This window comes from Pagrus major, chromosome 24, assembly GCF_040436345.1.
Source record: "Pagrus major chromosome 24, Pma_NU_1.0".
Classification (NCBI taxonomy): Eukaryota; Metazoa; Chordata; class Actinopteri; order Spariformes; family Sparidae; genus Pagrus; species Pagrus major.
The window spans coordinates 21,862,860-21,879,766 of NC_133238.1; the positions used below are offsets into that span (position 1 = coordinate 21,862,860).

Consider the following 16,907-nt stretch of genomic DNA (forward strand, 5'->3'; position numbering starts at 1 on the left):
AGGCTTTGGCCTAGTCTCTTCTGCGCTGGCTAGCCCACTAACCTACCATATGTACCACCTCCTCCTCCTCCTCCTCCTCAGATTAATGCCTTATTAAGAGCAACTGACTTAACACCAATCCACTTACACTAACATGTAAGATTTGCGTACCACTGGGCTACCTGAGAACAATCTGACCATCGGTTTTGGATGTAGATTCACTTATACATCCATCCCTGCAATAAATACTATGTGATGTGTTGATGTGTTGATCCACCACATGGAGAAAACCTACAAAACACAAGTTAAATAAGATGTCTCTGACGTTAGATCTTCGAAGAGAGTCCACATTTCAATTAAATAAAAGCATCTAACGTAACATATATGTTCTGCAAAGCACGCCGTTTGCAGGAAATGTCAGCAGCGTCATGCTAATGCCATTAAGGATTGTACGCGGCGGCTAATTTAGGACGAAGGCAGTTTAGGACAAAGGGCCGAGTAAATCTCCTGCTGAAGCTACACCCTGTTCTCTGGGTCAGGGCGCTGCCACATAAGCCACTGCTCACCAATGAATCAAACCAGATAATAGGACCATCAGCTGAGCGATGTACATTAAAATTGTCTTAAATAATCTGACTGTGGCTCCTCAGTCGGCACAGTCTACCTCCGTGGCTTTAATTTCTCTGGTTTTAATGTGAGCTTGGTGCCAACGGTGGTGATCTTAACGTGTTCGTGACAGGTGCTTTCACTTCCCTGCACACTCTGGGATACGAACATGCAGCGACTCCTGTGCTGCTAAATCCCTGTGGAGAAGTTTAAGCCTTTTCAATAGTGCACAGCCTCATCCCTTAAGTAACGCTAACGGATTGCTAAGCGCCTGAAGAGTGTGAGATAGTGTGAGAAGTGGGTTAGAATAAGCTAGGAGAGTGTTACGTGAATGTTTGCTAATATAACATGAGGCTAACTGTGGTTGGATGTGATAAAATGGGTTAGAATAGGCTACCTCAATGTTACCTGAGTGTGTGCTAACATAACATGAGGCTAGTTGTGATGAAATGCATTAGAATAAGCTACAACAATGTTACCCGAATGTTTGCTAACTGCTGGATTTTGACAAAATAGGTAACAATAAGATAGAACAATGTAACATGAATGTTTGCTAACATGAATATGAGGCTAACTGTGATAAAATGCATTAGAATAAGCTACAACAATGTTACCTGAGTGTTTGCTAACGTAGCGTGAGGCTAACTGCTCTGGATTCTGATAAAGTGTGAAAAAGGATTGCCAGAGAAAGCCCAAATTTTTAGTAACAAATTCTTTTTTATTACAACATTTCACGGTTTTCCATTTCTCGTAATGGTTTGTGGCAGATAAACATGAATTCCAAAGAATTTCAATCTACGGTTGAAAGCAAACACATGGAATCAATCACCAGTATTTAGTTTAGTTTGATCTCCTTTTTCCTCATTCGAGACAATTCAAAGACAGATTGCGACACACGAAAGCTATCCCGAATCACTCTCTGACAAAGGGTTGTTACAATTAAACCGTAAATTAGGTCCATTTGAGCATCTCTCCCGGATCTAGATGGAATCCGTTACACTTTTTTGTTTAATCCTTGTGTACATACAAAAAAGAAAAAAAAAAAACATGGTGACAAAACAATCAATTTTTGGGGGCATTTACATTTTGGCCAGCGTACAAACAAAGTTGTGCATTTTTTTTTTCTTTCCGAAAATTAGAAAAAACAATAAAGAACAACAACAAAAAAAATAAGAAGCTTGACGCCTCAGCTTTTTGGGCGCAAAAGCAGCCACGCAGGAAGGTGGGTGACGATGATGATGATGATGAGCTCCCTGGGACGCGGGCCACGCCCTCGTCCCGGTGGGCTTCTCCGCTGTACGTCGGTGGTTAACAAGGTGGTGTCGAAGGATAGACCTCCTGCGGGTCCACCCCTCCGCCTCAGACAAATCCTCCTCATCTAGACGGAAAGACGAGCGTGAAGGTGGCGTTTGTTGTTGGTGGGGGTGGGGCGGGGGGGACGGGGCCGACCGCCCTGGCGAAGGCAACATCCGTCCGCAGGCATGTGCAGCTTGGTTATTGTTGTTTCATAATTTCGGTTACAAGGTTATACAGCTAAAAGAAGTGACTGAAAACAAGGCAATGCGGGAGGAGGGGGGGTGTACAGTGCATGACGGGAGGAGAGGGGCCTCATGACGTTTCCGCCTTCTCCTGTTCGATGGCTGCGGAGGAGACGAGAGAGGAGACGTTAGACTCTCACTGAGACGTGGACACAAAACAAAAACGAGCTCTTTGGACTTCAGGTCTTACTTTCTTTTGTCGGCAGGGGGTTTTTCTCCTGCGTCTCTGTCTTCTTCAGCTTGGTCTTGTCAAAGGTGGCCACCTCTGAGATGTCGGGCTTGTCGCTCATGGTTGCAGATCTGGAAAAAACACAAAAAGGAGATTTTTCATAAGCTACCATGTCATGTTCGTGAAACAAAGCTGTGTTCAGGATGTTTATGAAAGCACGTGGTTCAGACTGGGTTTATCAGTGGGAAGGGCGTTGCCTAAAATCTCAGTGGTCAAAAAAAATAAATAAAAAAATCAGTTCAGTTTAAGTACGTGCGCCACCGCGGACTACTTTCTCCTACAAAAATGTGCGTCCGCCTTCTTTTGTTCCCTGCGGCTCTGCCCAGCAGGGACTTTGACTGGCATCCATCCCCGTTATCCAACACAGCCGACACACATTCAGCCTGCTCCAGACAATGAAGCCGGTCCAAAGGCGTTCAAGCCACTACATTTACATAACAATAGGGGTTCCCATGCTGGGCAGAGCGAGAGGAGAACGGGACGGACTTCATGCGTAATCTTTAAAAAAAAAAAAAACATCAGATGGATAAAAATGCGCTAAAATGTGGATTTATGTGGCGCTTCTCCACATGGAGGCTGCAAAATTCACTTGTCACGTACTTCTTGGGGTGCAATCTGAAGGAACCACCGCCCAGATTGGCGTTTTTTTTCCCTTTGCACCCCCGCCTCGCTCCTTAAAATAAAAAAAAATCCCAAATTCAACTCAACATGTCACCAAAAAACGCGTAAAAGCCATCCACCGTGCGTCGGGCGTGTTTATTAAAGCGCGTCACTCTTTATAACGGTGCAGCTCGTGCAACAAAGGAGGCTGATGTGTGCGTGAACGTGTCAGGACAAAGACACAACACACACACACACACACTTCTTCATCTCCTCTTGTGTCGCTATCGGGTTTTTAAAACACACACACACAAAAAAAGCTGCTTTCACTTAAAAAACATCCAAATAATCGGATCTTTTTCTATCCATTTTTTGGCGCAGCGTCTCCAAGCGCGTTGCGCAACAGCCCGCGCACTAATCTGTGTTAAAGTGAGTGAAAACCTGCGGATTATAATCCAAACAATGTGAATTACGAGCTGAATGAGTCTTACCGGAGTGTGGTCTGACGGCTGGAAGGTCTCTGGTCAGTGCGTTGCAGCAGTAGTGGCGCGTCTTTGCGCAAGCGCTACATATAGTCAGAAATATGCTAATGACATCTGACATCACCAGCTCCCAGCCTCCGTCTGACACACACACGCACACACACGCGCACACACACCATCCATCCCCACTGCTCAAACCGAAAGCTCTCACAGGAGTCTGGTTTTATCACGGAAATGTAAATAAATGGTTGATTTCTGGTGTTTCTGCGCTCACTTTTTCTCCCACACGTTTCTTTTTTATCTCAGTTTCACGTCCCGACGCTTGTGTTCAGCATCACCGCGGCAGGTTTAGTTAAAAGGCTTCATTAGTTCAGCTGCGTTTGTTCGGAGAAATGTGACTTCTCTGGCTCATTATCCCTCCTCGTTACTTTAATGGCTGCAGCTGCGCATTTGTGCAGGAGCAGCGCCCCCTGGTGGTGATGAGGTGTTTGTTCCCAGCAGGTAAATAAAGTCGGTGGCTCTCCTGAACACCTGCTTTTATTGTGTTTTATACTAAATGTGTATGAAGCAAAGCACCACAAACACTCATTATGTCATAGTGTCACTTATTTATGGATTTATAGTGAAAATAAATGATTCCCGTGTAGCTGGAGACCCTCAAGCACCCCTGTGTTAATGAAGATTAAAGATAAAGATTAAAAAAACAATCTTTCTTCATTTTTCAAAATTTTGGCCGCCCATAAGTACTTAATTTTAGGCTGTAAGTGTGCAGTTAGCTCATAAATGTTGAGCTGCTGGTTCAAATATAAACAATTAGTTAATGTAAGATGGATTAAAGATGAAGCAAATACAGAAACAATGACATTTAAACTAGGAATTTTCCTCCTCGAGCCTCAAACAAGTCAAAGAAATGAAACCGTATTAAAAGTTGTGAAGGGAAACAAGTCAGACATCTTAAAAGACGTCAATTTGATGCTTTAAAGGCCTCGCAGTGTTTCACAATGCACTGTTTCAGATACATACAGCTGAAAGAGTGTAAAGAAGCTGAATATTAACGTACTCAAGCAAAAGTACCAATTTACATTTAATTTTCTCCACTGAAGTACATCAAGATATTTAACAAAGTCTCCCTGGAGCTCCAATAAATGAGTTCAATTTAACCATTTTATTCATATTTATGATATAAAAGGAAACTTTGATATTAAACAAAAATAAAAATGTAAAACTGCGATAAGATCGATTATTTACTGATCTACTGGAGATGATCAACCTGTAGAAACGTGTCTTCTGAGGCAGCTTTCTTGATGAACCTTGATGTCAGATATTAAAGCTTAAAATTCAAGAACTTTCAAGGCACCTAAACCAGAAACATTCAAACTCTTGACGTTTTTCTCTTCAGGATTTAGATTTTACACCCACAGCAACTTACCACCTGTTCAAATCCACTTCAACATGCACGTTCCTCACCTTTAAAAACACATTTAAGCATTTTCCAAACTTTTTCAAGGCGCGGTGCGAGCCGTGCAGCAGAGACGGAGGGAAGCCAACAGTAAAGACGAGCAGCACAGTTTGTATTTAAGCCATTGTCAAAGCTTTATTGTCAAAGAAACAGCTCGAAGTGTTACATATAAAAAAAAAAAAAATTAAATCATCTTTTCCACCAACTCTTTCTTTTTTTAATCCACCTGCAGGCACATCAGTGAACCCTGCCTCACTGGAGCTAAAGTGACCCGTTCACAGCTGCGATTACACCATTTTTTTAATGTTCGAACACTAAATCATCGAGCTGCGGGCTCAATTTGTTTCATGACCTTTTGGAAACGTGGGCTCGGCGCCCACTTACACCTTGTTATCAGACACTTTTAATCAACAACAGACCTGTCGGAGGGTTCGGAGAGATGAACTGAACGTTATAGCGCTGAAGGAGGAGGAGGAGGAGGAGGAGGTTGACAGCAGCTTGTTGCGGGAGGTAAGACGCATCGGCACATTCATGAGGCTCACTTTGAAATAAAACCCTGAAGACGACGTGAGGAAAATTAAATCTGTGTGTGCGTCTGACGATAGCATTTATTAAACTCATTATAGCGTTAGCTCGTAGCTGTTATTTTAATACTTTTTAAGCCGCTGGTGCAGCAAACACTTGCGGGGAGAAAAGGTGCAATAATTTCACTTTTATTATTAGATTGTGAAGCAGAAAAAGGGCCAAAATATCTCTAATCATGACAAAGTGGAATGCTTCATTAACGAGGTACACAGACGACATGATGATACATGATGGACCCTTTGGTTAAAGTGAAGGCCGGGCCTCGGTCGGGTTCAAGCTCGGCCAAACTGAAACAACAAAAGAAGATAAACAGATACTCATAAATACAAACTTGGTCTCCAGAGATGAAGTGATGTTTCTCTCTGTCTCCTGGTGAAAATGTCAAAACAATGTGTGGGCGTGACCTTCAGGCAGTCACATGTGGGGTTGGCCAAAAAAACCATCAGGCGCCTTTTGTGGAGGATATGTGGCAGAAAGTGCCCGACAGGAGGGAGGAGGAGGAGGAGGAGAGGGCCGGGGGTCGCCCTCTCTCGTTCTTTACAAAGGTACGTGGCTGAAGAGGTAGGACACTGACTCGCCGTTGTGGGTTCTCCTGATCGCCTCCGCCAGGATCATGGAGATGTCGATGACCTGGAGGGAACAAGTCCGACACGTGAGTATTAGTTTATTATTTCTGTTGGTGTTGGAGTTTGTCCTCATCCAAAGACGGGGATGGATTTATCACTCGATATACGTCGTGCAACTCTACACATTTCTTTCTTTTTGCTGCTGCTCTTCTCTTCACTGAACTGCAGCAGCAGATAAACGTAGGCTGGTGACACCCGTCAAACAAGACTGCACAAACCTGTGGGTGTTGTTATGAGCAACACAGCACAGAAAGTGGAAGACATATCTGTGAAGACTGTGAAAGTGACAGTTCAGCTCCCCCAAAAATAAAGAAACACATATTGTTCCTGTTTCCTGTGAAGCGAGTCTTTTCACCTAGATTGTTTTGGTGCGAGGAGCTCTGTGAGTTTGAGATATATCGCCGGCTGCCTCGAGGTAATTCACAGACCTTGTTGAAAGCAGGTTCATGTAGGAACCATTTTCTTTCTGTATCACAGCAGTTAGCCGGCTTCTCGTCCGTGAGAACACACGCTTCCTTCTTCCTTCAGCATCAAAGTTCACATCTCGACCAGGAGTGGATGCACGCTTCCCTCTCTCGGGTGAAACGGTCGGCGAGTGTGGTTTGGTAGAGAATAAATAGTTCCTACATGAAACTGCTCCCAGAAAGGTCTGTGGACTCTTCAGAGAGAACGTCAGAGCGCTCAGGGAAGTCAAACAAAGTGTGATGAAGGTGCTCTTTGGTCGGGAACACAGACGCTCAGAGAAGAGAGAAATCTGGTACCATCCAGTTTCATTATAATCAAGAGAAGGCAGACATCTCTACAGCTCACATCGAAACAATCTGGATGAATAAACAGCAAGAGGAACAATGTGTATTTTTCAAATCTAACACTATAATAGTTATAGGAGACAAACTACAGCTACGGCATGAACATGTTTACGTCTGATAAGCCTCAGCTCACACTTTTACTTTCACTACAGCACAATTCATCAGATATTAGAGTTAGACTTTGGCACAAACGTTATCTGAAGGCACAGACGATGTACAAACTGTTTCTCTGGAGTTGACGTGCTTTAAAATGCTGCCGGGGCGTCAACAGATATCAAAAAGGTGCGACTGATTCGATGAACTTTCAGCGACAACGCCTCGAGAAGCAAAAACTGGGAGCGAGCTCAAGTAGGAGCAGCCAAAAACTGTTTGCATAACAAATATCACACATGATCAAACATAAACACAGACAGTTGTGTCTTGATGAAACCCACGGCACATATCCAAGTGTAGAAACTGTGTGTGTGGTACGTACCTGTATTTTCGGGCACGCCTTCATCTTCTCTTCCTGTGGGATGGTGTTGGTCACCACCACGGCCTCGAACGGGGCGCTGTTGATGCGAGAGATTGCCGGACCGGAGAAGATGCCGTGTGTCAGGATGGCGTAGACCTTTACTGCACCGGCATCGATCAGCCTGAACGGAGGTAATATTAATATGCATCAGTTAAAGTTCAACACTTATCGGACTGTGATCCCAGTTTAGATCCAGATAAAGTTCTGCCCTCTGCTTCTACAATCCTGTTTCAGTTCGTCCATCACAGACAGAACAAGAGATACAAGGTTTGAATGACACTGACTTGTCGGCGGCGTGGCAGATGGTGCCGCAGGTGTCGGCCATGTCGTCCACCAGGATGGCCACGCGGTCCTTGACGTCGCCCACCAGCACCATGCGGTCCACCTCGTTGGCCTTCTTCCTCTCTTTGTGGATGAGGGCGAAGTCCACGTTCAGACGGTCAGCGATGGACGTCACGCTGGATGGAAGACGGACACATTAAACACGGACTGAACCTTTAACTGCTCGTAAACACAACACGACTTTTATGTGACCGTTGAGGCGACTACAGTGAAACCTGCAAACAAACCATCATCTAAAGATCTTCTGCACATTAACGAGGTTTCACAGAGTCGGTGTGATCTTACCGTTTTGCTCCGCCGGCATCTGGAGACACGATGATGCAGTTCTTCCACTCGGGGATGTTTTCTCTGATCCACTGCAGAACAGCCGGCTCTGCGTAAAGGTTGTCTACAGCGATGTCAAAGAAGCCCTTTGAAGAAAACACACAACAGCGTGAAGTTATTACAACCCCCCTTGCTTTGGGTGTGAGGAGCCTGACCTGTTCCCTCTTTATGTAAACTGACGAGGCTCCAGGACGACACTGAAGACACGGTTACATACCAGACATGCAAAGATGGTCACGATAAGTCATTCACTGTCATGCACGCAGCTCAGGTCGGTTTTCTTAGACTCAGTCAGCAGCGGTCCTGAAACATGCTTGGACCTTCAGCTGTGAAACTCGTGCGCTCACCTGGATTTGTGATGCGTGGAGGTCCATGGTGATGATGTGGTCGGCGCCGGCCACAGACAACATGTTGGCGACCAGCTTGGCTGAGATGGGTGCTCGACTCTGGGACAAGCAGCAAGACACAGTCGCTTGAGGTGAGTAAGAAAAATGTCAACATGTGAAACTTTTCTTTTTGATGCAGGTAAAATCCTTCTGTGTGAGCTTGTGGTGCTTCTGGTTGTAAGACGGCCTCGGGGCGTTTTGTCAGGAGTTAAGCTTTACCTGTGACCTTTTTAAAATCCTGACCTTGCTTGCAAGAAAAGCCAACACGGTGTAGATTTACAACGTCAGGCGGTGGGATTTAGGGCATGTTGACAAAACACTCGACGACCTGGAGATGCTGGCCGAGTTGCTCAGAGGAAATGCAGGATTGATAAATTACCAGTTTGAAAACAGTCTCCAGATTGAAATCCCACTTTTTCTTTTTAATTTAAAGAATAATATCAAACATTATTTTACAGTCTGGCTTCACTCGACAGTGTGAGAATACCTGCGGCGTCTAAAACGTTTAGTGTTTGTGTGTTTAAGTGGACTTAACTCTTTCCTGTCACCTTCAGCGTGTGGTTGAGGAAGTGTTTGCAGAGATTTGACCTCTAATGTGGCACCTCCATGTGACTAAACTGCTTTAAAAACATACAGGCGTTAAGATCAGAGGGTGTGAAGGGAAAAGGATAGTTTAATTCATTGTAAAAGTCTCCAGGTGCCGCTCCCCTGTTGCCTTGATTGACTGCTGCAGCTACATCAACGACTGAGGCAACAGCAGATAATGATTTACAAGATAATCAGGATGTGTGAACCAGTTTCTCAAACCGCTGGAATGTCTGGATTCCTTTCCGACGGCTCAGGTGACTTCCCTGTGAGTGTTGTCATTTATACATCAGCGCAGAGTTAGCCAACACGTCAACACGCAGAGATAAAGAAGAAAACCCTCCAGTATTTGACATTTAAACAGATTGTAGTGTTTAGTAATGTAGCTTTTATTGCCCAGAATGAGTCCTCCGATGACGACATGGTTCTTATCGTCGTAACTGTGTTTTACTATGTAATCATTCATTATCTGATGACACAGGAGCCCACAGGAGGAGGAGCAGTGGTTGAAAAATACATTAATAAGCACTTAACTGCAATTCTGGCACTTTTAAAGGTGCCCGAACCAAAGATTTCCAGACTCTCGTAGCCTTTATAGCCACATTTAAATAGCTGTTAATGCAACTGTGAACAAGAAGTTTGTTCAAACCTACAGTAGTCTGTGTTTTTTGTTTGTTTTGGGTGTAATATGTAAGAATTGTAGTTTAAAACACTAAAAAACTGACAAATTATCAACAGAATGAAGATAAAACAGTTTTAAGTAACGTCAAACGCGTTTATGTATTTTGTTGGAGAGATATCTACTGAAGTTAGCATGCTAACCAGCTAGCCTCGGGCCCTGAAAGCCTCTTTGTGCTGCTCCAGTAGTCCAGCTAGCTGCACGGCTAACTGAGCTAACAGAAGCTGCAGTAACGGACGCATAAACAGACTACAGTTAGCGGTTAGCAGCTGCTCTGGTGATACGCTGCCCTTGTTTGTTCAACAGGTATCGTGCCTTTACATGTTAATACACTGAATGCTAAACAGGGGAGGTTAAAGCAAAGTCCACCAAAGTATCAATACACCAGCGATCAATACTTTGTCTGTACAGTCTGTACAGGGCCTAATCTTTAATTTAGAGACGTTTCTATTGACACTATTTATGGGACAACGTGCTTCAATCATACTTTTGTTACAGCTTCTTCACAAAGAGTGTGCAGACATGAAACAAGACAGAAGAGTTTATCAGTCTGAACTGATCACATCTGGATTTGTGGGTGTGCGAGTGTCTACCTTGTCCTTTTTGTCCTGCCGGGCGTAGGGGAAGCAGGGGATGACGGCGGTGACGCGGGACGAGGAGGCGATCTTGCAGGCGTTGATCATGATTAGAAGCTCCATGAGGTTGTCGTTGATTTCGCCGCAGCCGCTCTGCACGATGTACACGTCCTCGCCTCGCACGCTCTCCCCGATTTCAACACTGTCGGGGCGAGAAAAGGGTGGAAACGTGTCACGTTGGGGTGCGACACCGGATTTTTATCATTTCTCGACAGCTGCGCTAACATTGTGCAGCAATCGTGTCCACAATAAAATGACATTCGGTTTATTATTCAGCTCCAGTGATGCGTTCATGAGCAGAGAGTGTTCTCGATTCTGACTAAAACCTGTGTCAGGTTTTGTACGACCGAGCTGCCAGAAACAAGTCTGGGCTGCGTCCCTGCACTCCTGTGAGGATGTGTGGAAACAAATACTGGCCTGCCAGGTACACACACACACACACACACACACACACACACACACACACACACACACACACACACACACACTAACGCAGACAGCATGTGTGTGTGAAACATTCCTCTGTGGGACACGACCACAGGTCCCCCCGGCCTCCGTCATGTGATCGGTGGACATGTCCAGTTGTAAAGGGTGAGAGTCACAAGGCCTGCAGTTTTTTTTTATAAGGGAGGCCACGATTACACGTCTGTAAAGGTAGCGAATCACCGGGGGAAACGGGCTGCTGATCACATTGTTTGAGCTCGTTTCACAGCAAGTTTTTACAGTTTGAAATGGAAGAAAACTGCAGAGAAGTTTGTAAAAGTCAAAGTGGAGGATCTGGCGACCGATGTGGCTGATTAGGAGAGCATTTGGGGGGAAACATTCACACCGAGGGTCGCAGCAAGGATCCATATTAAGGATCCGTTGCTGATTTGTCTATAAAGGTCACAAAAATGGTGAAAAATCAAAGGTTGCGTCCTTAAATGTCTCGTCTTTTTGTCATCTCCTTTCCTGTCTCGCATCAGCTGTCACTGTCCAAATAAAGCAGCCATGCCGAACACAAAATAACCTTAAAAAAGAGATGGCAGGAAAAGAAAACTGTCCCTCACAGACATCTTCAAATGCCAACAGTCAAAAAAACCCAAACTCAGTTGACTTTCATCAAACTCAGGCTGAAACAAGCAACTCTGCCATCTTTGAATAAAAGTCAGTGTCTGCAGACTCCAGCGAATACGCCTTCAACACAAAACAAGGCAGCGTCACCGTTAATTAAATCTGTATTTGGACATTTCTCTCTCTGCAAACAAACACAAAGTCTTCCTGCGATCGAATTCCCAGAAATCCACTCCCTGTGTTCCTGGTCCTTGACCTCCTGCAGGTCACCTGGCGAAAAAAACCCTGTGAGAAGAGCTGTTATTAGCGTCCCGTTCTCACCTCCCCGTTAGTCTGCCAGGATGAGAAAATAATCTTTGTTTTGCGCCGTGTGTCGCCCAAACAGCTGCATTCCCTAGAGAGGAGCGTCAGCGCGGATAATCAGAGTTTTGCTTGGATTTTTAAGAGCTGTGGGTGGAAACGTCACCGGCAGAGAGGAGGATAAAAGGGGGTCAGGCCACTTTTACGAGCTCTGATGGAGGAAACTGTGGTGTTGGAGCTCATTCGCTGGTTCTCATGCAAAGAGGAGATTACAAAAGCAACATATGCCGACAACGTTAATGCTCACTGAGCTTCAGGATCCAGAGACAGAATAAAATGCACTTTAATGAACGGTTGGAAATCACTCTGAACCACAATACACTCAGAAATAAGCTGAAATTAAAGCTGCGTCAGATACGTGGACGTGTGGTGAGGTCAGGGCGATAAAACGTCACCCCGGAGGTCAAACACACGTCCTCAAATAACTTTCTTTGAGGAAAGCAAGCAGGGGAAGATAGGAAGAGTCCTTTGTGATGCAAATATCAGCGAGGCTAGCTGCGAGCGTGCAGTCAGTGATTTGACTAATGATCAGCTTGGCTTTGGAAATAAGCACAAATGAAGCTCATGTGATTTAAAACACTGGGGAATAAACCAACCTCTCCTGCAAGTAATGAGGAAAAACTGCACTCTTTGAGTTGAGAAACAACCTGAGACACTTGATGTCTCTGTCCAGGTGACAGCTGTGGTTGAATTTGTGCATTTTGCTGCTTTTAAAACCTGTCAAACTGTCTGTTTTTGCAGCGAGACACATGTCATCGTCTGTAGTTAGCCAGCTGACGTTACTCCCATATGCAAATGACAGCAAGCTAGCAAGCATCCATTATCGGACACACTCTCTCCCCCCCGTTTACTCTACTTATTTTCGGCTTAAATTGGACAACAGTGTCACCCAAACCATCGTGTTCAGTCAGGTGTACAAACGTCGTATTAATTGTGTAGTTAAACCCTCAGGTGTCAGGTTAGCGGCTAGCTAACAGTATCAAGCTAGCTAACCAACCAGGTGATGGCGTCAAAAGGTGTCACGTCAAATTTGGTTCACTCGTAACAATGTGTTCCCACTTCAGAACTAGCTACCTATAACACGTTAAAACACGATTTAAAACAACTACATACTTATAATTTATTGTTTCGCATAGTTTAGACTAACACATGTGAGCTTTTTTTGGGGGGGGACACTTTGCAAACACACGCAGGAGGTTTGTCCGGACACTTTCTGCCTCGCATCACCATAAAAAAAAAACCAGACGCGACGCTAGCAGAGAGTTAGCATTGACACGCAGCGGGCAATATGTAAAGTTACGTAATTTGACAACGACTCAGGTCCATTTTAAAACAGCCGTGTGTGCTCGGTAACAACTCAGCGTGAGGACTGAAGGGCTAGCAGAGCTGTCCGAGAAAGGACGCGCCGAAGTTAACTCGCTATATGCTCGCTAGCCTGGTGTGTTTACATGCGGCTAGCTAGTCACGTGTGGACGTTTCAGCGCTGAATAGTAAACTATTGTTAGCTTCAAGCTAACCTGCCCCACATGTGATGCCGAGGCTGCGGCGACGTGAGCGGCTACACCCGAGAAACACACGTATCAAGCTTTAGACAGACAACAACAACAAGAAGCGTCGTACAGAAATTAAAATAATCCACTCGCCATGTCTCCTGGTTGCTGAATTTCTTCGTTATCACTTTCCCCAGATCCAGCCCGAGCCGATCGGCCACTTTCTGGGACAGGTCGTGGTGAGAGCTCCCGCTAAAAAGCACGATGTTCGGCATGTCCGTGTAAAAAAAAAACACACACAGCTCGCTCGAGAAAGAGAAAAGGAAGAGTGGGCAGGAACGCGACAGGTCTCCCCGGCGGAGGGCTGTGAAAACGGGAAAATTAGCTCGCTAATGTTGCAGCTCTGGCATCGCACTGGTGCGGCGGAGGGGACGGTGGGCAGAGAGGAAATATCAGGTCAGGGTGGAAGGGAAGTGCCCTCCCCTCAGCGGCCCGTGTAGCGCTCCACACATCCACACAGCCACTGATTACGCTGCCGTGTTGTTTACTAAACACACACAGGACGACTTTATAACACTCACAAACACTATTAACTATTTACGTCTATTTTAAAGCAGCTTATTTCACCTGACGGGCTGTTTTAGTCTTTTATTTTGAAATTTTTTGTGTGCTAAATATCCTATTTAAATAAAGTTTATTATTATTTTTTAAAATATAAAGTGTCCCAACTGATTATTTAAAGCCTCAAAACTAATTATGTGTTCACTATAATAGAAAAGGGCATTAATTTTAAAGTTTATTCGTTGATTTATAGCATTTTAGCTAGCTAACAGTATCATTTTTAGCCTAGCTTGCTAGCCATCGTTGTTTTGATACTACATGAGCTTTTTTTTAATATTAAGTGTTTTAAATTTATTGATGTGATTAATTATAAGAGAATATATTATAGCATTCATCTTAAATTGTTTATTCATTCATAGCTAGCTAAGAGTATCCAGCTAGCCAGCTTGGTGTCACGTCAAATTTCGTACACCCGTAACAATCGGTTCCTACGTCAAAACTATCAACTTTTTAAAGCTTTAAAAATAATTTTATCATGTTATTGTCATTATCTTTTATTCATGTGACCCTGTACATTTGAAGACTATATTTTATTTTATTTATTCTTCTATTATTCATGTTATTAATCTTTGCTGCTATCTGTAGCTGCCATTAGCTAATTAGCCCAGTTAGCCGTGCAGCTAGCAGTCATAACATGATATCAAACCTGTTATTTTCTTCAGTTTTTGAATATTTCACACTAAAATTCTTACATGTTGCACCGTTAATGCTATGCTAAACGTTCTCTTATGGGAATAAGTTATAAATATAACTTTTAAGACAACATATTCTGTTTCCTGCTTCTTAAAAGAACATTTTTCTGGCTTTTTTAAACTAATAAACTAAATATATTCAGTTTTTGGACACTTGGCCAAACAGAACAAGCTGTTTGAATATTTCAATTTAGGCTTTTGGGAATAATTAAGTAAATCTCTCCCCATTTTGTGACTTTGCGAGACCACTTTGAGGAGGAGGAGGTCACCTGATTTGAATCCAACATGCACACTTGTGATATTGGTTCTTGTAATTAGATTTTCCACTCAGCGACGGGTCAGCTGAGACTTCATGCCTCTCGCATGTCCTGCCATCGTTGCCGTCATGTGCCGGCCGGATGATTTACTCGTCTTCAGACCGAGAAGCAGGAAGATTTCTGTCATCTGTGCAGCTTTTCCTGTCGATCTCGACACATTTCAGGAATTTAAACAACCACCACTATTGATTGTTTACACTCGGATTGCACCAACATGGACTTTGAGTGTTTATTTCCCCGAGGTGATTAAAAAACTGATAATCTGACTTTGCATCATCGGTTAGATAATCTCAAGTCCTGACATCCTGTCAAGGATTGACTGCTGAATTGATTTTGGTTCCTATTGACCTTTAAAACCCAGATTTTACCTCATGAAAACCTGCAAAAACAAAGAAAAAACACAAGTACAGACTCTTGTATTTTTCAGAAATATATTTTATAGATGATGTCAGAGATGAAATGTCCAAAGCGTAGGTCCCAAAGAAAGAGTTTTCATCAATAGAGACAAACAACAAACAAAAAATAACTTTTTTTATCAATTTACATGTAAACCGAGAATTGCTCTTGAGCCACAGTGGTTATATATATATGTAGAACTGGCCGAGGTGGGTGTGACAATCAAAACGACGATGCCCTTTTTTTCTCTTCTTACCCAAACCGATATCCGTCGATTTCTAGTGCCCGTTCAGATCTTTGAAAAGAGGAACATTCTTTGGGAGAGTTTCTTTAATAAGGTGTGAATGTAGCGGAGGTTTGGCAGAGCGTGTTTCTCTTTAGCACAGTCCATATACACGTCGTTAAGTGCTGAATCGTGTTAAAATCACTTATTGGAAACGATATTCAATAAGAACGATATCAAATGTTCCTCAGCGGAGTCATTTGGACAAAGTCTTTTGAATTGTTTGCACACCAGAGAGGAAGAAAACCTGTCCTGCCTGGTGCTTCTCGGGAAGTTGCCGTGGGAGGTTTTTTTTTTTTTGTGTGTTTTTCTTTTTTCTTAAGTCCTCCAGTGTTTCTTCTTCTATTGTGCAAATACATTTTTGTTACATAGACAAGCAGGCATGCTGACTCACAAACCATGCAAAGAGTTAAAGTTGGCGCGAGCAGACGGCAAAAATGAAAGAGTAAGTATTAAAGTTTCTACAAAAACAAAACAAACAAACAAAAAAAAAGCCAAATTAAACATGTAACAAGTGGAATGTTTGTCAGACGTGAAAAAAATATCAACTCAAGCTCAAATTTTACAAGTTTATGAAATGATATCAACTTAAAAATGAACGTGATAGTCGATAGAGCAGCTGTGGATCAATTTCAATGTAACTTGATCTCCGACTGATCAGCTGAAGTCAAAGCGGGAGGAGGGAAGAAGGAGGCACTGATGTCATGATAGTGCAACACATGCTCAGAAAGAGATTTTTAAACTATCGCCTGATGCTTTCCATCCAAAAAACAACTTCTCCAGACATGTTCGACCCTCTGTAAACTCAGCTAGCTACATAAAACGGCATCTAAACCTCATTTTGGATGTGTTGTCACAGTCGAAATGTGCACACGAGCCATGCACGGGAAGGAAAAACGTATCGATTAGGCATCAGAGTGATCACTCGAGAGGGCGATCGGAAAGTCAATTGCAGTGCCGTGTGATGATCTCACTCGAGGGCGAAACAGTGCAGTCGATGACGAGTTAAATATGCTGCTTTTTTTTTTTCCTTAAAGTTCATGGAGTAATATCGTACACCATACTGTTTGTCGCTCACAATATCATAGCTGTCATTAGTTAGAGTACATTTATAAATTTTCCATATACAAATCTCCTATAAACAAGTACATGTTATAAATACACGATTGATGAAAATGCAGAAAAGGCCGAGAGAGCCGTAGAAAGAAAGAAAGAAAGAAAGAAAGTCGCTCCTTATTTCTGATAAATACAAGAAAGAAAGAAAGTTTTTTGAACAAGTAGTGACACGAGTACTAAGTGTGTGAACGGCAGCCCTAT

The 16,907-nt window shown here is 43.5% G+C and overlaps 2 protein-coding genes across 2 annotated transcripts; both read right to left on the reverse strand.

Moving 5' to 3' along the window:
- Window positions 1-1,282: 1,282 nt before the first annotated feature.
- LOC140992036 (thymosin beta-12) lies at window positions 1,283-3,534 on the reverse strand. The gene is made up of 3 exons (XM_073462254.1): window positions 3,444-3,534; window positions 2,314-2,423; window positions 1,283-2,225 (listed from the first exon to the last, which is right to left on the reverse strand). Exons 2-3 carry the CDS (start codon window positions 2,411-2,413, stop codon window positions 2,194-2,196), a joined length of 132 nt encoding a protein of 43 aa, XP_073318355.1. The 5' UTR covers window positions 2,414-2,423; window positions 3,444-3,534; the 3' UTR covers window positions 1,283-2,193.
- Window positions 3,535-5,002: 1,468 nt separating this feature from the next.
- LOC141020441 (ribose-phosphate pyrophosphokinase 2) lies at window positions 5,003-13,803 on the reverse strand. Its single transcript, XM_073495515.1, has 7 exons — window positions 13,435-13,803; window positions 10,337-10,520; window positions 8,441-8,539; window positions 8,055-8,179; window positions 7,712-7,885; window positions 7,389-7,548; window positions 5,003-6,108 (listed from the first exon to the last, which is right to left on the reverse strand). The coding sequence occupies exons 1-7, from the start codon at window positions 13,554-13,556 to the stop codon at window positions 6,016-6,018; spliced, it is 957 nt and encodes a 318-aa protein (XP_073351616.1). The 5' UTR covers window positions 13,557-13,803; the 3' UTR covers window positions 5,003-6,015.
- Between the last annotated feature and the right edge of the window lie 3,104 nt (window positions 13,804-16,907).

Bases quoted from the DNA above. Each gene is read 5' to 3' on its own strand.
- LOC140992036 (XM_073462254.1), bottom strand. From the start codon at position 2,413: ATGAGCGACAAGCCCGACATCTCAGAGGTGGCCACCTTTGACAAGACC. The intron at 2,226-2,313 runs GTAAGACCTGAA...TCTCCTCCGCAG, and splicing joins CCCCCTGCCGACAAAAGAAA to CCATCGAACAGGAGAAGGCG.
- LOC141020441 (XM_073495515.1), bottom strand. From the start codon at position 13,556: ATGCCGAACATCGTGCTTTTTAGCGGGAGCTCTCACCACGACCTGTCC. The intron at 8,540-10,336 runs GTAGACACTCGC...TGCTTGTCCCAG, and splicing joins GGCAGGACAAAAAGGACAAG to AGTCGAGCACCCATCTCAGC. The intron at 7,549-7,711 runs GTCAGTGTCATT...ACCTCCGTTCAG, and splicing joins ATCTGCCACGCCGCCGACAA to GCTGATCGATGCCGGTGCAG.